The sequence below is a fragment of the Diadema antillarum genome, unplaced genomic scaffold, assembly GCF_040938485.1.
Source record: "Diadema antillarum isolate AM-2024a unplaced genomic scaffold, OU_Dant_1.0 seq00001516_RagTag, whole genome shotgun sequence".
NCBI classification, from domain to species: domain Eukaryota; kingdom Metazoa; phylum Echinodermata; class Echinoidea; order Diadematoida; family Diadematidae; genus Diadema; species Diadema antillarum.
In genome coordinates, this window is record NW_027272248.1 from 30,375 (window position 1) to 52,914 (window position 22,540).

Genomic DNA, 22,540 nt, shown 5'->3' on the forward strand with positions numbered 1-22,540 from the left:
CGCTGAAGTATCAATATGGTTCGTGTGCGCAAGATGCTGAGCTTTCCCCAGCTGACAGTGGCTACTATCATAGGATTTGCTAGTGGTATCTACATCTACAGATCACCCCTTCATCAGCATCACATGAAGATGACCTCAAAAGAGGAAGAATCGACAAATGACAGCAGCAATAAGGAGACCAAAGAGGAAGCCCCTGCGAGTTCACCAAGCAGTACAAAGAAGGAGATTGGGAAAGAGGAAAGATGATGACAGGTCTGAAGGAAAGTTTCCCAGGTATATCTGTAGATGAAGTGTTGCATGGTGTACTTTTACCATATGTGCAGCACACATTACATATCTTGATAACCTATTGAGACGGCATGAAGACAAGGCACGTGACATCCAAATGTGATCAGTCGGACCACCTGCATATAGTAGACTGAACTTGAAGACTTTATATTGAAGTTAGAAGGAAATCAACAGAACAGTTGCAGTGCCAGACGGCATGACAAGGACTGCTACATGTATCGGATACATTTTCTTTTTTAATCCATCTACTGTATGCTCATTTTAGTTGTGTGTGTTTCCCCTTCCCCCATCTTGGAGTCCACAGGATGTAGTTACTGTGTGCACAAGTGATGGCCACTTTCAAGCCAAAGACTAGCAACCTTTCTTAGGACAGTGGTTGACAAATTACAACCATCTGTATTTTGACCAAGAAAAAAGATATATCAATCCATATTCTGCAGACAGGTCTATGTCCATCATTGCAAAGTCACTTTACCATATCAGGGTCTTGTGTTGGTCAGTGTAGGCTCCTGTTTACCAACTCTTTAAAGCTTTTTTTTTTAATATAACAATTACTCAGTAACTACTGTACATGTGTATGGTTAATGAAAGCTTTTGAGGATTTTTGCCTTCAAAGAATGCTTGGAAAAAAATTACAATGCAAATTTAACTTGACAAAATGACAATAAATTCTTGTATACATTGATTATTCCTATTGAGTGCAATTTCCTTGTTGAACTTCCTTTAGTGGAAATTAACTACGGTACCGGTAATGTAAGCTATTGTCCGACAAATTCTAACTTGCCCATCTGGTTGACAACCAACTGTTTTCATAACTGTATGGATGTATCATTACAGCAAAGTGCATACCATGATACCTGCTGTTGATAATACTATAATGTTTTGCAGTGATATGGCCTTGTGAGACGCAGTAACCATTTTAAAACAACAGTAATAGATTTCGACAACAAATAAGTACATGTAGATGGTTACCACAGGGCTTCCTTTACATGTGAAGTGATCAGGAAGGTTGATAGTTGTAATGTTCAAAATTTGAATGGTTCTGAGAGCATGCACAGTTTTACATGTATTGGAACATGAGAATTATATTGTCACCACTGTTTGAAAGTACTGTACGTGGTACTGGTACAAGTACACATTGGTATTAAAGACTACATGCAAGGTAATACAACATGAATACATATTTGTATTTTGTTATCAATGAGAAGTACAGTCATAGCTTTATCAAAAATTTAAGCGGCAACAGTTTTTGAGTGCGCATACATGTAGGCCTACAAACTTATGTTGTTTTTCTACTCTGCTGTAGATATCAGGATGCCTTCTACTTAATTCCAAGTACAAATGGTTTTCTCAATATGTAGAAAATTTTAGTGTGTGTGTGTTTGTTTTGTTTTTTCGTGTGTGTGTGTGTGTGTGTGTGTGTGTGTGTGTACACACTGTATGTGTGCACCTGTGCATATGTAATGTGTGCATGTAGGTATTAAAAAGAAAGATTGTCATACATAATGAATTACTGTAGCGTGATCGTGTAAAAGTATTGTACATAAATTTGAATTAGTAAACTGCAGCTGTACATGTATACATGCAAAAAACATTTGTGCGAGTCAACTCATGTAAATAATATAGTCAAACAAGTTGTTTCGTGAGAGACTGGAGAAAATCCATCAGCTTGTAAGGCAATACAAATTTTGACTTACATAAGAGATATACCAACAATGTACATTATCCAGAATAGAACTTTTCTTCGATTTATCAAATTTTTACGACTTGAGGGAGGTTGACTTAGACAAGGTTGACTATACCGTATACGCTGTTATTTTCGCGTACAGATATTTTCGCGAATGAGGAGGTCGCAGACATTTTTGCCAGATGTTGTTTTTGCGATCTGACTTGACTATTGTAAGTGCACTATTTAGCCTCAGGCTAGTGTATCGCAACATTTTCGCGTGTTGTTAAATTTGCGGTCCAGTCGTGATTCGCGAAATTCGTGAAAATTGAACCTCGCAAAAATAACAGCGTACCGGTATTGTACATACAGTAGCTCACACACTTGATAATATACAGCTGTACATAATATATACAGTGGAAACTCAGCATCCTTGGGACTAAGTAACCCCAGATATTTTCTTATATCAGTAGTCAATAAGCAATACAAAACAAATAAGAGTAACTTATGAATTCATTGGGACAGGAGAAAATTGTTATATTGTATCAGGCATTTTGTTATACACTGTATCAGATCTCTTTATACGTGTACCGAGTTTCCACTGTACTTTGCCCAGCTATGGCAGTTTTACGAAATACAACAAATTGTTATAATAAGAACGCAAACACAGACACACATGACACACACAGACACAGACACATACACATACAAAAAGTCAATGGATACAGTGTGCAAGGCAGTAAAACATTAAAAGTTGTACAAGATCTATTGATGTAGGGGCTTTTTTATTTTAATAAGATTCCCAGTAATCACTATGACTCGTGATTTTCCAACAAATACGTACATATATGAAGCAGAATACACACAGTACATGCATGAAAAACTACAATGACAGAAGACAGTGTGTAAGAATACAGGTGTGTGTAAACTTGTGGTCATCTAAATTTATCATAAAGAAATGTGCCTAAAGACATGCCTAGTAATGTAGGTGACTCATTGCCAGAAGTACAAATTTATATAAAAATTCATTTCCAACTTGAGATGCACACTTGAGCACAACCATGTTACACAATGCATGTATTATTTGCAACAAGTTCAGATATGAAATGACCTCTGCTGATGGTAACAAATATATACAGTGCACATTACATTAATTTCCCCATACAGTATGTTGTATTTCTTGTTGAAGCGCACAAATGTACAAAATACACAGTTGATATTAACAAGGTGTCCTCCACTGGCCTCGATAATAACACCACATGAGTAATAAGTTGTATTATGCAAGATTAAGTGTGCTTGTGTGTGCTCAGTAACTGCCATTGCATACATAACAAGAGACAAGTTCTGGCTTCCAACTGTCTCGGGGCAGATAAAGGTAATATGTATCCCTTTTGCAAATGTTGCAAAATTTTGCGTGGTTGAATAATAGTTTCTCCTAACTATGTGTATGAAATCTCATGGTAATACACCAAACTGTTTTACTTTTTTTTTAAAGAAATGAAAGACTGACCCCATGTCACTTGAGAAGACCCCCTCCCCCTTTAGTAGCAAGAATAAAAGTTGGATTTTTTTTTTTTTTTTTCAAATAAGTCTACTGGAAACCTATAATTTCTCCCCTCCACTATTGAGAAGTTTCCAGTTTTATAATTCTGAGGAAAGGTCTAAACTGCCTACCTCTACAAACAGCTTATGAAATGAATCTAATTTTCAGGGTTTCAAAAGGGACACACAAACTTTAGCTAAGCTGCAAAAATACGATCATAAATGTTTGGCACATACGTAAAGATGCGCTAGGTCCCTAAACACTGGAATGTTGAGGGGAAAGGAGGTGGGTTGATGATATCTTTTCAAAGGATATCACAAGGAAAAAATGCCACATTTATTTGCATACTTTACGTACGTACAGTGTAATTGCGAGAATCTTAGAAATAATGCATCTACTTCGTAAATCTCACTGTAAAACAACTGCTTGTGCATACTGTACGTGTATGAACTTACCTGCAGTATACAAGAAATCTTGTCAACAAATGGGTTTGCTACACACAGCTATTATACATGTACAAAGGAAATCTCCCCACAAAAACTTGCATTCTGCATGCAAACTTTTAAAGAAATACATTGTATACCATTAATTCATTGTGTATGCAATTGTCTGTTCCAACCATTCATACAGAACAGGTGAAACATTGGCATCTCTGCAATTCATATTTTCATGATTTTCTAATTTTCCTTACTAGGAGGGTGCATTGACCAAGAGATAGGATGAATATAATGACTATTCAAACGTGTTGGCAGGAAGATTATGCACAAAATAATGTGTGAAACCATGACACCACTACACACAAATCTATGATTATAATTGGTCACTCTTTTTTGCCCTTAAACATGACAAATCTTTCAAAAGTCACTACAAGACATCATAAAGCTTTCAAACTAGCCAGCTTTTTCCTTCTTTTACCAAATCTGAGCAAGCAAAACATTGTCACACTGATATTCTAAACCTCATCAAAGTGTGAAAACATATGATACCAGTAACCAGCACTGTTATTGTTACTTCACATTCCTTGTGATACCATTCCCATATGTACTTCATTCATGCCAGAATCATGACTGCGTTGGTAAAATAGGCCCTATACAGTGAGATACAATTTATTTTTAAAAGTTCAGCGTTTAAAGCCTAAATATAAATGAACTATATATGAAAACTTATTGCATTATGTAGATTGCACAATACATAAAAGTGTAGGCATTAAAACATACACACAAGATAAAATGTAAGTTTTTCTTTAGCAAGGTTCACTTCTGAAATACATACCAACTATGTATACTGTAATATGTAATTTTGCTACCATCACACAAGCTCTCCTGTAGTGCTGAAATCCCAAGCTGTTGATTTTTCCTTGTCCCTTCTTTATCTATTTACTTTGAATTCTGATTAACTTTGGAAGGTAATGGCATTGAACCAGAGTAAGAGATAACTGTACCTAAAGTGAAGAAATATTCAAACACGTCTATTCACGACATATGTTTTTATTCACTCCCCCCCCCCCCAACAATTTGAACATACAGTGCATGTCTAATAAAGGTACAATGTATTGCAACATGAGAACGAAAATCACACTACATGAAATATTCCCACAACCGAATCTTGGACAACACTAGCACTGCAATACAGCAAACCTCCAGCTCTTACAAGGGACAAAATGACACAAAACCAAACATGTTAAACGTCCGAGAACAATAAAAACACAACGCAAATGCATGAACAATATCTGAATGAGCATGTGTTTGTTCTAAAAACTTAATGCTTATTCACAGGCTAATTGCATTGTACAGAGCAAGGTGGGCCTACAAACATGAGCCATTTCATGAAAATCTCTCAGCTGATCTTTCCTTGATTCTCTCTTCACAAACTAATCACATTTTTTGCTTTGTCTGCAAAATGAGCATTTCTACACACTGCTTTGAGGAGATAAAAATAAATGTCTGTAGAAGGGCAAGATACATTGTCATGATACCACAGTCAAGTACTCTTAGATAAATGTTTATCTACCATAATCACGGTGAATTTGGGGTGATTTCTTTCCCTCCTATTCCTCTTCACTTCTAGCATGAAAACTTCTTACTGGCCACAAAGCGTACGTACGTGAACAGGAAGATATACACAGAACACATGAGAATACAATGCATACCTGACTACATGTATAATGTACATGTAGCTAAACCGTTTACACCATACATGGTACTTCATCCATTTATCCACTGTAGTGCATTATGATACAGAATCAAGTGCAGTACGGGTACAAGGAAAATGCGCAGTCAGAGCAGGCAATATACTGGGTGAACTTTAAACAAAAACTCTGTATCATTCTGACTTTGTGATGCGTACAATGTATGTCATCATAATCATCCAATCCTTTAACTATATATACAGGTTCTTCCTGTAGAGGCTACATTAGCAACCAACATCCTTCAAAATGCTGACATTATAGTGCACTACTTGTAATTTAAGAACATTGCTCCCCCCCCCCCCCCCCCCCCCCCATCACACAAAATTTTGTTATCTGCAAGGTCACAAAAGAAACAACACATTCTGGAATTCCCATGATACTCCTTGATGCATAGAATGTTGTCACTGCATCAGTAGAATGACGAGAGCTGCACCATTCTACTGAAATGACGACTTGAATGAAAAATTCAACATGGGCGGAGGAAAATGCCTGACATTATGCAGAATTCTCTGACAAAGTCAGTCAGTGACTCAGCATGCAAATAACCAGTGAGTATGAAAAAGGTCTGTTGAGTTAAAAAGCAAGAACCTACCACAATGTACTATGTAACAATGGCCATCAAAGTGTTCCTGAAGAGAATCAACACAGCTATACAATTACACTGAAATTTACATATCAGTATACAACTTTTCCTTGGTGCATGCACAAACCTCATCTGGATATAGCAAATATTAGTAATATATGAAAACTCACCTAACCACTGTTTAGGTGAAATCATTTTTTTAGCTAGCACCAGCACTTGAACTATAAAAGGCACTACATACAAGGTACAACACTTTGCTATGAGTAGCATATTAGTCGCATACATTTTGTGGTCCACATGAACAAAGACCAGTACACTTTGTACGGGAATATCAAAGAGGGATTGAAGAAGACTCCTATTCATGAAATTCCAAGTGCATGCAACAATTATTGAATAACATAAAACATAATTCTTTAACGACGTCTGATAACCATTACAGGAAGTCTGGTATTATTCGGGGATGCCACACTTGTAAATAGCATTGTCGTATTCTGAGGGCTGAAAAGGTGCATTTTTGGTGGAAAAAACATATTTTTACCTCTCCAGCAGTAGACATGTGTTGTAATACACCTTATGAAAAACAGTATTTTCCATGAAACCTGCGGTGTTTTTGGCAAACGAGTGACAAGGATGTGTAGAAGTTACACACTAATATGGGATATGCATATTTCAGAATAGGTTTTATTTGGAAGGCAACAATTAAACTTGTAAGATCATCTCGACATCTCTTTCTCTAAATGAATAACAAAACAGGAATCATAAAAACAATCAAATTTCTTGTTTTAACAGTTGAATATGATTTGATACACTGTACTTGCATGCCCTGATATAGCCCTTTGTTATCATTAAAGGGAAGCATCTAATGCCATTTATTGATTACATCTGATACAACCTCAGTCCCTTAAAGGAGTTTCATGCATTGATACAATGAATATAGGGGATAGAGTAATTCATGCATTCATGCTACTTTGGTAACCAAGACCTAGACTTTTCAAAGCTTTGCTCTCAATCAAGATATAATAGGTTTTTAATTTTTGCATATTCAAAGACCGATGCCAAGTAGGGAATTCAGGGTCGCCTCAGAAACCAGTTTGACTGATCGTCCATCTCATGCATACGCCATTCATGCCTGAGAGCCTGCCTCTTAGAGAACCACTCGTACAGGTCCCACACAGTCATTCCAGCTCGCCCTTCTTCCCTACCCTTCATCCAGTGCTGGTACCAGGTGTCTTGTTCATTATCCTCAGATGCCATCTCGTCGCCAAGGTTACCTGCTTCCTCCCTCTGCTTTTCTCGGTCATGCATACGGCGGATAAACCAATCATCGTTGCTCTGGTAACCATAGCCGGCATGTTTTCTCTTGTCACTTCCCTCCACTTTCTCTGACGACTGAGCATCTACAGTATTCATGTCTGAAAAATTAAATGCCTCCTTCAAATTGAGGGTAACAGTAACAGGTATTTGCTCACTGCGACCGTCGTTTGGTTGCTCTTGCCTTCCACCTTTACCTTCCCGCTTTCTCTCTTTCATAAGCTTTCTGAAGTATTTTGTTGTTGCCTTTTCAATGTCCTCAGCCATGTCTTCAAAATCTTCCATCAGCTCAGCAAGATCTGTGTCAGTCACGGACGGCTCGGCTAGGAACTCCTCTAACTCCTCCATGAAATCCTGGAGCTCTTCCAAATGCTTGCTGTAGCAGCGCTCCGTTAGCCACTCCTCATATGCCAGGAGTTCCTGGTAGAGCCTGACAGCTGCCTCTCGCTGCTTGCGCAGGCAGTCCTTGACGCCGTGGCAACGGGAATCGAAAGCCTCAAAGAGGTCATCCAAGTTCAGGTTTTGAAATCGCAACCGATCCTTATCCTTGTCTTCTCCCTTTGGCTGTGCCTGGTCGGCCTGTCTCTGGCTGTGCTTGCTCCAATCTTGACCCTGATGATGCTGGTGCTTCCCCTCTTTGCCGTGACGACTATGGTCACCGGTAGGTTGCTGACTTCCAGAAGTTGTCTGATGATGGTGGTGATGGCGATGGTGGCGGTGATTTCTCTCTGCATGGTGGTGATGCTTTTTTCTCTCATAATGGTTACGGTGTTTTCTCTCCTTCCGCTGCCTCCCTGCTTGATATTGTTTCTGTGGTTTCTCTTCAGCAACATCCTCTCTCTTCTGATGTCTGCTTTCCTTTCCATTTACAGATGACTGACGTCTTTCTCTTCTTTTGTCTTGCTTTCTTGGTTTGATTTCTTGCTGCCGCGAATACTGAGCATCTCCCAGGTCCCTGTCAGCATTAGAAGTTTTTCCTTGCTCCTTTCTCTCTTTTCTTTCTCTCTCTTTGTGCTTTTTGCCGATCTGCTTGAAGTCGCTCTGTGCCTCTGACTGCTTTCTTTGGTTGCTTTCTTTGTTGGCCTTGTGCTTCTCTGTACCCCATAACATTTGGCTTCCAGAGAGCTCCTTGTTTTTGCAGTGCTTGTGCTTGCAGTCATTTGTTCTTCCTCCATTAATCTCATCATGCTGATGGTTTTTGCCAATGTTATTCCTGTTCTTCTTCTTGCCGCCTTGGGTAGGCTTCTCTTCTGGTCCATATTCTTTACCTTGCATGTTGACACTGTCATAAGGTCTGGTAGTCTTTGCCGAGCCTGACACGTCTCTTTCACGATTTGTTTGCTTTGACTTCATCCCTTTCTTGTCCTTCACAGGTGCTGCATCAGGCCTTTGGGATGACCAATGACTCTTGTGCTTTTCTGATCCATCTCTCTTTGAATTAAACCATTGTTTTTCTGCTTCTTTTTCCACCGTGTCATCTCTCCCACCAGAAAATTTATCTCTAAAGAATTTGCTGACAGATTTAAGAGTCTTCTTCACTGGCTTCTTCACTTTCTGAGATATCGTCTTTCCATCTGGCATGACCGAGATGGCATCCTGAATCTTGTTGCTGACAGTCTGTACACCTTCCCTGATTTGAGAGGTAATATTGGACTTTTGAATTACTGCCACAGTGTCTTGGACCTGCTCAGCGAGGCCCTGAAGTCCACCCTGAATTGTGCCGGTGATATTCCCTGCTGTTAAGTTGTTAACAGCATTTTTAATTTGATCTCCCACATTGTGAACACTCTCCTTGAGATTGAACGTGACATTAGACTTCTGCAGACTGTCAACGGCATCCTTGATTTGGTGTCGCAGGGTCTGGACGTTCTCTTTGAGCTGGGTTGTCAGGTTGTTGACGGAGAGATTGGATGCCGAACCGACCACATCGGCCGTGAGGTTTCTCAGGACAAACCAGGAATTGGAGAGTTTTGAGGACAGCTGATCAATAAGGTTGCTGTCCTGCTTGGAATCTTCATCATCTTTGGGAGGCACATCCTTGGCAAAGGAGCTGCTCTCTTCCTCTGGTGAAGACTCAGATTCCGGGTTGAGACTGCCCTCCATCTCTCCTTCCATCTCACCAGGCGCCTCGCCTTCACTATCCATTTCAGCATCATCATCCTCAGCATCCTGTCCAACAACTTCTGCCGGGAAGACAGGATCCCTTTCAATTTCAACACCAACACCTTCATCTTTTTCATCAGATCTTCCCTCCTGGCCCTCCATTTCTGACACTGCTCCTGACACAGGAAGTGCCTCGTTAGGATCTGCAGTTCCTTCTTCAGTTGCTTCTTGTTGACCACTCCTAACTTCCTTGATGTCATCATTCTCATCTGGAACCACCACAGGACCATCCTGGCCCTGATGGGAATCCGCCTCCAGTAATTTCTGATCTTCTTTTACCTCACCTTGACCATCCTCTACGGTCACTGTGGCATCTCCCCTTTTGCAACTCTCGTCGGCCATCTCAGCAGTGTTGGCGTCTGCTGGACCTTCACCAGCTTCTCCGCACTGGATGTTACACTTGGCAGAGTAGCGGACCCCTGGATTTGTCTCATCAGCGCAGGATGAGCAGGAGTCGGTGATCTTGGTAGCAGCTGGAGGAGGAATGCCAGAATCAGGGAGGGGTGGTACAGTTTGTATCTTTGCAGTCTCCTGAACAAGTGCCTCACCTTTGAATGAGTAAAGATTGGCAAATAACTTTAATTTTTCTATTACTAATACATGTATACAGCTTGGGTTGAAATCATTCAATGACTGCATACTCTACTGCATGAAGAGACTGCACTTCTAAAGTAAAAACTGTACATGCCATTTATTTTGTGAGTTTAATCATTTGCAAACTGGAACTCATAAGACAATTTTCAGGTGGTCAAATTTCTGATAAACAACCACATTCCCCTTGATGGAATGAGAAAGAAGTAAGTAAGGATAACTCATCTAAAAAAAAAGAAAGAAAGAGTAAGCTCACATACCAAAAGCTGTCATGGGGTATCTACAATACCCAATAATGTTAAAAGTCAGATTCAAAACGATACTGACACTTTCAAGAACTGAACATTAGTGCTGGCATGGGAACACTATTAACGTTTATAGAAAACTGAATGCATCCCATAACTGAGCCATGTAACACAGATATCTGGGATGACCAATTGAAGAACTAAAACTTCTGAAGCTTAAAGACAGAGTACTGGTAACTTTTCACAAACAGCCATTATTTTCTGGACTGATAAAGTGTATATTCAGCCAACCTCTTTCATGCAATAGTACCCTGAAATCTCGAACACTCCACAAACATGCTGCCAAGGAATCAATTAGATCTGCAAGTATTTCTAAGATGAAACGTATCAACTCACCGTCGGGCTTGGGTGAAATACTACTGGGTGCAGTGCCAGGAATCTTGCCACGTAGGAGGGTCTTGGTCTTGTCGAGGCAGGTCACCAGCTGGTCTTGGAGGGATCTCAGGCGCCAAACCTGTCCTGCCTCGATGCCCAGGTGATGGGAGGTAGCCTGGCTGGAACCTAGAGAGGCAACATGATTGGACATTACACCTCACTGACAATCAAGGATAATAATAATTAGACAAATTTATATAGCGCAGCTACTTTATAAATATACTATACTGCGCTGTGATGTAACAGAGCTCCTAACAATGTTACTGATCAAACACACACAAAATATTAAGTAATAAATGAATCAAAAGCTTCTGAAAAAAAGGTAAGTCTTCACAAAAGATTTTGAAAACAGCAAGTGATGGAGCCTTCCTGATTTTCTCATCAATCTCACATATCAACACCAGGCTCTTGCTCATTTTTTTCTGATTGGTGGTTGTTTGTGAGTAGCCACCTCAATTTCGTATTCCAGTTGAAAATTAGAAAAAAAAAAGTGGTAGCATCAAATAAACACAGTCAGTGATACATATTTCATTATAATTAAATGATAAGAGAGAAAGTTATGGGATTTCAGTGTTTCTCATATTTACACTGAAGCAGCAATATCAGGATCAATCAAACATGCAAATGAGATTATGTGAAGATTAACATCATCAGCTTTAAATATATCTCATTTGCATATCATCTTTGTGACTGTCATCACTGTGTCATTGCAGCCAGGGAAATTGTACTCCATTTCACAACTTTCTTATTCAAGTCAAGTATTAATGAATTTTATTCTTGATCATTTACAACAGTCATTCATTAATAGGACAGAACAATGCATTGCATCTCACAATGTGCACACTTTTTATTTATTTTTCTTTTCGCTTTTGTGTTTATTTAATTAGGTCACACGAATCATGTCATGCAAAACGGCATGTCAGACAGTTATGAGATTTATTCTAAGAGCTCAATATCAGCTATCCATGAGCTTATCTCGCCATTCTGTGATGAATGCATCCTACATTGCACCACACCTCAGACAATGCAAACCCTTACCAATGTAGTGACCAAGAGAGAGGGCCAGGGCAGCCGTGAGAACCAGCAAGGCCGCCTGGTTGAGCCTGCTGTTGAGGCCCTCATCCCGGCGGTGGAGGTACTGACGGATGCCAGGCTTGATCCCGCTGACAGTCATGTTGGCAGGTAGGGCATCGTTGGAGGTGTCGCTGAAGTGGGACACTTCGCTGGATGCGTCGCTGCTGCTTTGGTGCTGGAGGCTTGAACTGCTGGTGTCGGGGATCCCTGTTGAATAACGAGTGATACAGTGGACTCCTGTTATAGTGAAGTCCTTGGGACCAGCTGTTTTCTTTTGTTATGTCGAAATTTTGTTACAACTGAACAAATAAACAATAAAAATTCATAGAGTGGATAATCTTGCAGCCTGAATTTGTACTTCAGTGTAACCAGAATTTTGTTATAACTGTGTTCGTTATAACGGGAATGCACTGTATTTGGTTAAATGAAGGGTGGCATGAACAGTACAAGTGATAAAGATACCAGTGACAAGCATATTTCCATAAGCATATTTCCATATCTCATATAACTTTTTATGGATAGAAAACAAAAAAGACAAAAGGAAACAATGATAGATATTCCCCTTGTCAGGTTCTGTTATCATTACAATAGGTATTCATTCATTAAATTTTGCTTACCTACAAAAATTCCCTCTGGTTCATAGTCCTACTTATCTTAACTAAACTTTTTGCACTGTGTGAACTTGTTTCCTTTGTTGTAATTATTGTACGACATATACTGTGCATCAAAGTGCTTTGCTGCTTTAATACAAAGTTGCTGCACAAATGAAAAGGATATGATGATGTATATGTGACGTCGAATTCACTAGAAATTGACACAGCATTTGATTTGCTTTATATACCTTTGTCTGATACAATCAAAATAGAAGATTGATAGGTTTATTGATGGTTCCACATCTTCTACTTGTAGTTTGCATTGGATAAACATCGGAAATACAAAGAATTTTTGATCAGTTAATCTTACTATTGTCTGAGGCATGGTTTATGTTGTTATATTTGCAAATTACAAACCTCAAATACTGAGAGAAAATAAAATAAAATAAAAAGTAGAACTGTCATTCATGATTCTGGGACAATGACGCAGCATAACCACTCGCCATTGACTTCAACTTACTCCGCCGAATATCTGGGCAGGAGAAACTGCTAGACAGGTCAGAGAAGCTTGATGACCGAGACATGGCCGGTTCACCGTCGCCACGAAACTGCTGGACCAATAGAAAGCCACCATCCTCTGTGGGCCAGCGTTGGGTCATAATGGGCACTCCCACACTTGAACCAGAGGTCTGAGATGGACATCGGGAGACTGAATTACTTTCATTGGTCTGCATGGATGCTGCACTAAATGGCAAATCTACAAGTCTTATGTGGCAGTCTCTTCATTCTGTGAGAATACTTTACAAGCCTATCGTACCATACCTCTTCGATTACTTCGCAACAATTCAAATTCATGAAATTCTTCCATCATAGCAACTGATTAACAAATTGCACTACATCAATGTAAATAAGCACTGAATTGATCAGTGTTTTAGTAGTACCCATAATAAAAGAAGTTATGGGCATACATACTCGAGCAGGGTTCAAACCTACGACCTCTGGTCTTCAGACAGGCATCTTAAATCAACCAGACCACCTAGCTTCCACCTGACAGCTAGTACATAGTGCTGGCTCTAATCCTTTTAGCAAACCTTTGCAACCACTTTAACACAACAGTATTATCTGATGCATCCCTCTATAGATACCACAAAAAAGAAAAATCCAAAGCTATCAAAATCATATGGATGAAACGAAATCAATGTTGCTACGAAGACGATGTATAAATAGTCAAAACTAAACGAAATATCACCAAACACAATCAAAGGAATATGGATCTCATCGGCAGGGTAAATATTTACAAGTAAAAAATAAAAGTTCCAGTCTGGAGATATTTACACCTTGCTTTGCATTCATGTCACATAACAGCTTGTTTCGTGAGAGAGATAAGAAAATGAGTGCGGCAATGCAGCAGTCCAGCTAAGATGGTTTCTAAAGTGACTCTCACAGCAGATCAGAAATTCTATGTGTACATCATTCAAACAGATTCGATAAACTTTGCAAGCACTGTACAAAACAGCTTTTCTAAAGTCTATTAGTTATAAGTTTAAAGTCTGAAAAACTGCAAATGAAATTGCTCACGGAATTCAAAGCCACGTCCTCCACCAACAGCACTCTAAATCAAGAAAATCACCTGCTTCGGCAAGTTTCCTGTTGACTTGGTGCGGCGCGGGGATTCCCCAGCTTCCACTCCTCGTGGGATGTTGTCCACGGAGACCGACGACATTGGGAGTTGCCCCTGAGGCATGATGGGAAGGGGTCCAGCTATGTCCAGCCCCTGCTCCTGGTCAAGGATCCCGTCTCCATCCCCAGAGCCTTCCACCACACCTGTAGCTTCACCGGCACCAATGGTCTCAACAGTTTCAGGAGCATGGGGGCCATCTGCAAGTATAGTTGATACGTTACATTCTAAAAACAATGGAAAATGGCATACAACAGACCAGAGAAAGCAAGAAGAAAAAAAAAAGGAGGTTGCATGTGTTTAGCATCAACTGCATCAAATTGACATTTTTGACATTGTATCATACAATGGAGCTATCCTTTCTTTACCTTTATGAATTTTCAGAGATTACAGTTAAACTCGCCTAAGTCGACATCGCATATATGTCGAATAATCACGCAAGTCGATGATTTTAAAAAGTCCTGATTTTTCCCCATTGACTTACGTGTATTACTTCACTCACAAGTCGAATTTTGTAAGTCGAATACTCGCCTAAGTCGATGAAATTCCAAGTACACTTTCACGGAAAAACCATTGAATTCACTGTGCCTAAGTCGAATAAGATTTTATTGTGTAATAAATCACTGTCAAAATCACGAGACGCCAGTTTTTGTTTACATACAGTATATACCAAAGGAAACTTTGCGTTAATAAACATTATCGTTTCAAAACGCAAGCGGTATCACCTGAATAAGGTTAGTAACGCAAACTAACGATCGGGAAAGTTAACGTTTGTAGTAACGATGAGTAACGATCCCAAGCGCAAATTAACGATGTTTCGTAACATAACTATAAATAGGTAACACAGGAACTCACGCGAGATTTTGGTTTTGTAACGAGACCTGGTGAAAGGACGACATAGCCCCTGCCGAGTGTAGCGATCTATATGCCTCATATTTAGCGGAGTCTTTTCGCGAATCGAATCACGATTTCACGAATGGTTGATTTTGCGACCGGGGTCACCACAAACGCACGCCAGGCCACCAAAAAAGCCGGATGTTTGCCTTCAGTTTTGGAAATGAACAGCGGTAACAATCGGTTCCATAAGATGCTAGTTTAATGTCAGATGTTTGCTCTTAATTTTGGAAATGAATAACGGTAATATTCGACTCCGTGTAATACTAAAATAAATGTCGGATGTTTGCGTATACTTTTGGAAATGAATAATGGTAAGATTCAGTTCCGTAAGGTGCTAAAATTAATGTCAGATATTTGATTTTGCGTACGGAAATGAATAAGGATAAAATACGGCTCCGGAAGATGCTGAAATAAATGTTGAATGTTTGCTTTCACGTTCGGATATGCATAATAATGATATTCAACTCCATACGATGATAAAATAAATGCCGGATGTTTACTTTTACGTTCGAAAGTAAATAACAATAACATTCAGCTCCGGAAGATGCTAAAGTAAATGTCGAATTATCCCTTTGATGTTCGGAAATGAATAACAATAATAATCAACTTCGTACAATGATGAAATAAATGCCGGGTGTTTACTTTTACGTTCGAAAGTAAATAACAATAACATTCAGCTCCAGAAAATGCTAAAGTAATTCGAATTATCCCTGTGACGTTCGGAAATGAATAACAATAATAATCAACTTCTTACGACGATGAGATAAATATCGGATGTTTGCTTTTTACTTTCGAAAGTAATTAGTAATTACATTTAGCTGCGTTTGATGGTAAAGTTAATGTTTGATATTTGCTTTGACGTTCGGAAATGGATAACAATAGTACATGCATTCAACTCCGTCCAATGATAAAATAAATGTCTGATGTTTGCTTTTATGTTCGAAAGTAAATAGCAATAACATTCAGCTCCGGAAGATGCTAAAATAAATGTTGAATGTTTGCTTTGGCGTTCAGAAATGAATAACAATAGTATTCAACTCAATACGATGATGAAATAAATGCCGGATGTTCGCTTTCACGTTTGAAAGTAAATAGCAATAGCATTCAGCTCCGGAAGACGCTAAAATATATGTCGAATGATCCCTTTTTCGGATGTCGGCTGTCTGCCTTGACGTTCGACTATGAAAAACAGTATAACATTCGGCTCCTTACAATGCTGAAATAATTGTCAGATGATTCATTTCAATTTCGGAAGTGGACAGCAGTAACATTCGGCTCCTTACGATCATAAAATAAATGTCGGGTGTTTGCTTTTGAATTTGGAGATCGAAAGATCGAATAACAGTAATATTACATAACATGCCAAAATAAGTAACAGATTGTTTCTTTTACATTTGGAAATGATTAATCAATCGGCTCGGTTAAATGATAAGATAAAAAGCGGATGTTTGCTTTCACGTTCGGAAATGAATAAGGATGATATTCAGCTATGTAAGATCCTAGAATGAATGTCGGTTGCTTGTTTTTACATTTGAAAATGATTAACGGTAACATTCGGCTCCGGAAGGTGTTAAAATACTTATAAATGGTGGATGATTGCTTTTACAATCAGAAATAAATAACGGTAACTTTCGGACCGAATGTAGGACCGATTTAGTTTTGCTTGTTATTTTTGTTTTTTTCGGGCCACCAAAAAATAAAAATCAAACATTTTGGGGCCACCTACATAAAAGTTAGTGTGGAGCCCTTGCCTGCATCAATGTGGATAGAGTGTCTTGCTGGAGGGCAAATATCGGGTACACCGCTCCTGCTCTCGGCTCCAGAGTAGACAACATACATGTACAGTATGTACGTGTGGTGTAACTTTAAGTCGCTTTTTTTCGACTTACGCACAAGTCGAAACTCGCCTAAGTCGATGTGTTTTGCTCAGTCCCGAGAAGATCGACTTATGCGAGTTTAACTGTATGTTTATTTAGCTGATACCTGTCATTCTCTATTTTCACAGAAAGCAATTCACTTGAGCCTTACATTTTCCCAAGAACTGCCATGCTATAATTCAGTTTGCCTGTTCTTTCAAAGAGCATGAAATGGTATAAAATGTAACGTCCACAGGTCACGAACTGTACAATTCTGCACGACTATAATCTACAGAAAACAAGGTTTGATAGGGGGATGGAAAACAAGTAAAAAAAAAGGTGCTTCAACTCAGGCAGCTGAAAGTATTGTATTATCACCTTGTGCTTGTGTAGGATGATCCACCATGAGAAAGTCTAATCGAGATGAGTTTGAAGAGCTGGTGATTTCATCTATTTGAGACGTGGGAGACAAACCTGTATCAGGAAAATAAGACAGATTTACCATAACAGACATACTCAAGTATGGACAAGAAAATCAACTTGCCAAATTTACACAACAATTTTTCTTGCACCATGTTCACTTGATATCACTTTATCTTGGATAAGAAAAATTTCTGCATAGCGTCACATTGAAATTAAATGATATGGATGCCTCTTTATAAAATTTGTTTGTGCCAAGATAAAAGAAATACTGCTTTGAACCTCCCTCTTTGCAGGTGTTACCCATGTGTGCCCTGCAAAAAGTTAGAATTCTTATTCAAATTCAGATCACATCTACCCTTCACAGAAACAAAGAAACAAATTCTGTTTCATCTGCCTTAAATGTTAAACTGCACATGCAACTTGAAGAGGGGCATTGTCACATATGAGCAATACAAAGGCTTGTGTGATAGTAAATGGTGATCACTCACTGTGTGTTGGCGTAATTGCAGTAGTGGAGTATGCCGCCTCAGCAACATCAGTGTTCCCAGCTTGAAGGGGACCAAGGCTCAATCCCTTCCCAAGAGGGTCAAAGGTCATTGTACCGGGCATGCCCAGTTGGCCAGCGTCTTCTTCGTCAGGATTGTCACTGGGCATTGGTAGGACCTCAATGCTCTCTAGCGATTCTGTGTCCGGGTGATCTGAGTGGCAAGAACAGGGCTGATGATTTAAGAACCATCTCATGGAATATACCTTTGCTGCAATCATATCTATTAATACTGCCGAGATATTCAGCAGTTTATCTGAAGTATATTTCGCATTTCATCTTTTATTGTTTTTAGGAAGATAGAGATTCTATGCAAATACAGTATACAAAGAATGTTGTATGTTACTACTGTAGGGCGCTATTTCAGAAAATTTTGTTTGAATTCTACAAAAGAACTTGGAGTGGAATCATTAAATATTCCACAAATGCCATGTGGTAATTCATAACTAAGTTGTTGTAGGATGTAATGGCTTAGCATACAATGTACAAGTGCAAAAGAAATCCCTGATACTTGGAAATTATGTTTTGATGGATAATTTATAACAAATTATATATGTGCTTTGACAGACAAAATCAATGTAATAAATCCCCCCCCCAAAAAAAAAAAAGTTGGTAATTGACAATTCAGTCCCGAGCATATGATTGAGCTTTTACATTTCCACCACCACCTTACTTTTGTGCAAATGACGAATGCACAATAACAGCATCTGAAAAACACTATGTCATACAGATAATGAAAAGTTTGACCCCTCACCTTTGTCTTCAATAGAGGGACTGGGCAGAGGCTCTTCATCTTCTTGTGCTGGTGCACTTGGGGCTTGACCTTTGCCCTTTGTCCAGAGACCACCTAGCCAAGAGGTTGAGGCTGGTACATGTTGCTGTAGACCATGTCAGACACAGCACATTATCACACATTTGATATTTAAATTACACTATGTGACACAAAATTATCAACTTCGTAGTCTGCTATTCTGACCTACATAGTACAGTTTCGCTTGAATCTTTGTCACATATCCACTGCAAGTAAAGCATGCAGTTTGACAATCTGACTTGGCTTTCTTCTTCCTGTTTAGTTTTTTATACTTTGCTTTAACATACATAATAGATGTGAATAATGTTAAAAAAGTGTTTTGTAAAGGTTTCCATTTGACACTTGATTAATGAGTGACAACATACACGATGTATATTACAAAAGCAGTATATAGAAACCTCAGACTCATTTTCCTCAAATACATGCTGTCTTGGAAATATGGGTTAATTGGAAATGCTAAATCCTGCAATGGCATATGATGATCCTTTATCTATCATTCACTGAAAAAGAATGCTACCAATTCAATTACTCTAGAAAAATCGTAGGAAATAAAACCTGTTCAAAGTATGTACACTGTATCTGAAGTCTGACTCTTCACGGCATACAACAGTTTGTATGAAGAATTTTCCTTGTTTGAATGATGTTCACAAATTTCACCTCAGTATGTTCCACAGACTGTCTATTCTTGGGACTGCTTGTTGAGGTACTACTACCACTACCAATGCTGCTCCTGCTGTTGGCTCGCTTGGACCGGAAGTGAACAGCATCATCCTTAACATCAACGCAGTCAGAGGAGGAGGATGAGGAGCCAACATCACTGTCAGATCCCTTTTACATGATCAATAAATTTTATATAAAGATAAATTAGCTAACTAAAAAGAAAGAACAAAACAGAGTGTGTCTCATACTCAAAGATCCTCGGACCATTCAACAAAATAATGATTCATCAGTGTTCATGTCAAATATTGGATCATCACAGTTAAAACCACATTTGTCATTGGCAGGGTCATTACTAGCAATAAACTGTTTTCAAGAGGCATAAAAATCATGATGCTATCATAATTTAGAAAGTAATTTAGATGTCTAGAAGCGTAGAACTGTTCTTCCATTCAACAATTCAGTAGGCCTAACAATAACGTTAATCATGATCATGCTCAAACCAACGTAGGCAAAAATCAAGCTTTCCATATGTTCATTCAGACTGACATTGCAGACATTTGAATTTATATTTTAAGAGTTTAACACTAACCGTGTAACATTAGAATTCTAGCAACATTACCAGTTTACTAGATACCACACCCTAGCTCCTAACACAGTGTTAGCTCAAAAATGATGGAGTTCTAATGGGTCATGATGGGTATGTTTGAAAGTACAAATGTAACAGTTAAAACTCAATAAAAGTGATAGGCCTAACAATTAGAAACCTTAAGTGATAATGGAAGTAAATTTAGTCTTCTAAATTTATATGCTACAGTCAACAGAACGAATTTCAGCATTTAAAGTGTATTTTACACCCTGTACTCTATGATCATACCTGAATGTTTCCTTCTTCATCAACAAGAGTCCATTTGCCTCGGCCTCGACGTTCTGCTGAATTTGAGGCAGCCATGTTCATTGACATTGATCCATTTGAGCAGGGAGAGCAAACACAAGTGCTATGCTTAGATGTTGCGAATTATTTTGCTGGAATTTCAATGGTATCTCGTAAAACCCAAGGGAATGACAGGATTGTCATTCCAAATTCCCCATGGAACACTCGAGTCTCTCACACACACAGTGGAATGATCTACTCTGTTTTGTGTACACACAATACACACACACACGTCAAGGGTTCGATACTAGTACACGGTAAATCTACGTGTACTAAACAAGAGTGTCACCTACCAGCCTGAAGCCAGCACCCAAACTCGGAGCGCAAGCCGGGCTCTCGATATCTTGTGTTATCGATAGAGTTCTAACTCTCCCCGTTACTGCCCTCAGCGTCACGTGTCCTGACCTCGATACCTTCATTTCACCTCCTTTTGAATGGCAGTCATGTTTTTCTTCTTCTTCTTTCTTCTTCTTTCTTCTTCTTCTTCTTCTTCTTCTTCTTCTTTTTCTTCTTTCTTCTCTTCTTCTTCTTCTTTTTCTTCTTTCTTCTCTTCTTCTTCTTTTTCTTCTTTCTCCTCCTCCTCCTCCTCTTCTTCTTCTTCTTAATTCTTTTCTTCTTCTTCTTCTTCTTCTTCTTCTTCTTCTTCTTCTTCTTCTTCTTCTTCTTCTTCTTCTTCTTCTTCTTCCTTTCCAGTACAGTCCACCAATGAGGTGTATCGTCGTACTTTTGAGTGATGTGCGGTGTGCTGTGAAATTGCTCCATTTTTTCAAGGTATATAGAAAGTTGTTCAGTTAAAGGCAAGCTTCTAACCTGTTAACAGGTTTTTACTTCTTCATCCCACATTTTCATGTTAAATACCAAAGGGGTGTTTGTTGACAAAAGGACATGAGTTATATAAATTACAACAAAATAATGGCCAACGCCCTGAGACGAAATCTGTGTTAGATAACTTATTTGTCTAGCCGTTGTTTAGAACTTTCCATTTAAAGAATTTTTGTCCCAATCTATGACAGCGTGCCCTCCCCTTAGGCCCTATTCGATAGAAAACACTCGAAAGTAATGATTTTGGCCAAAGTCGGTGAAGATTGACGAACTTTCAACCTGCGAAATGAAGGAGGCAGACTTTTAACCAGCAGAAGTACTATTAAGAAGAAGAAGAATATTATTGCAGGGGAAGAAGGAGAGGAAGAAGGTTGGCAAGAACATAAGTAATATGAATGGTCGGGCAAATGAGTGATTCAAAGTCTGAATAGTTTTTGGGAATCAGGCCCAATGGGGACAAAATTAATTATAAGGTTGTATTTGACACAGTGTTCACAGTCGCTGAATAAGTTATAATAGCTTTCTCTTATACCCCATGGCCCGAGCAGGGGGTATCCATCACACCATCAGCGTTCGTGAACACCCTGCATCACGTCGTGTCATATCAAAGATGTTTCCAGGTTTTATGGTCAACATCCGTTCGAAGGGAGTAATCAGAAAGGTGAAATCCGTGCATTTTCTGCCTTTATTAACCGTTCCAATTGTCTCGATGAATAATCTGTGACGGCGTGTCCGTGTCTAATCTACATGGCCGCCGACCATTCAGTCGGCTCCACTGATGATGGGCTTCACAAATTAGACAAACCACCGAGTGGCACTCAGTATTTGCTATCGAACTTTGGGCGCCTGACACAATGTCACAGATTGGGAAAAATAAAGTTAGAAAAATATAAATGGCAGGAAATACACAGATTTCTACTTACTCCATTTAAACGGGCCCCTAAATGACATTATATTATTCTTTCAAATTTCAATCAAATGTAATTCATTATTTGCTGTATTTGATACGAAACAGGGAGTGGACACGCTCTCGCCATTAGCTATATATATGCGGTACTATCATCTCTCGGTACTATAGGACAAAGAATTTATTCCCACATCTCAGCCTGGATTCCACACTCCGGAAAACAATATATATGCCTAATTATATTGTGCCTACTCCACTTTTGAGCGCCCAAACTTTTTTTTTGCCTTTCAAAACATTGCCAAGCACTTAGATGAAATGATTTTCCGCAATC

At 39.0% G+C, this 22,540-nt stretch overlaps 1 protein-coding gene across 1 annotated transcript; it reads right to left on the reverse strand.

Annotated features, from left to right (window-relative positions):
• Nucleotides 1-7,314: 7,314 nt before the first annotated feature.
• Nucleotides 7,315-20,631, reverse strand: LOC139710256 (uncharacterized). Its single transcript, XM_071622188.1, has 10 exons — nucleotides 20,424-20,631; nucleotides 19,547-19,717; nucleotides 18,833-18,956; nucleotides 18,023-18,232; nucleotides 17,490-17,585; nucleotides 14,311-14,558; nucleotides 13,201-13,369; nucleotides 12,052-12,294; nucleotides 10,975-11,139; nucleotides 7,315-10,290 (listed from the first exon to the last, which is right to left on the reverse strand). Exons 1-10 carry the CDS (start codon nucleotides 20,496-20,498, stop codon nucleotides 7,337-7,339), a joined length of 4,455 nt encoding a protein of 1,484 aa, XP_071478289.1. The 5' UTR covers nucleotides 20,499-20,631; the 3' UTR covers nucleotides 7,315-7,336.
• Nucleotides 20,632-22,540: the final 1,909 nt, after the last annotated feature.

Coding starts and splice junctions, on each gene's coding strand:
- LOC139710256 (XM_071622188.1), bottom strand. CDS start 20,498: ATGGCTGCCTCAAATTCAGCAGAACGTCGAGGCCGAGGCAAATGGACT. Junction 18,233..18,832: donor TCCCTCTATTGAAGACAAAG/GTGAGGGGTCAA, acceptor CTTGCCACTCAG/ATCACCCGGACACAGAATCG. Junction 11,140..12,051: donor CTCTCTTGGTCACTACATTG/GTAAGGGTTTGC, acceptor TTGCCTCTCTAG/GTTCCAGCCAGGCTACCTCC.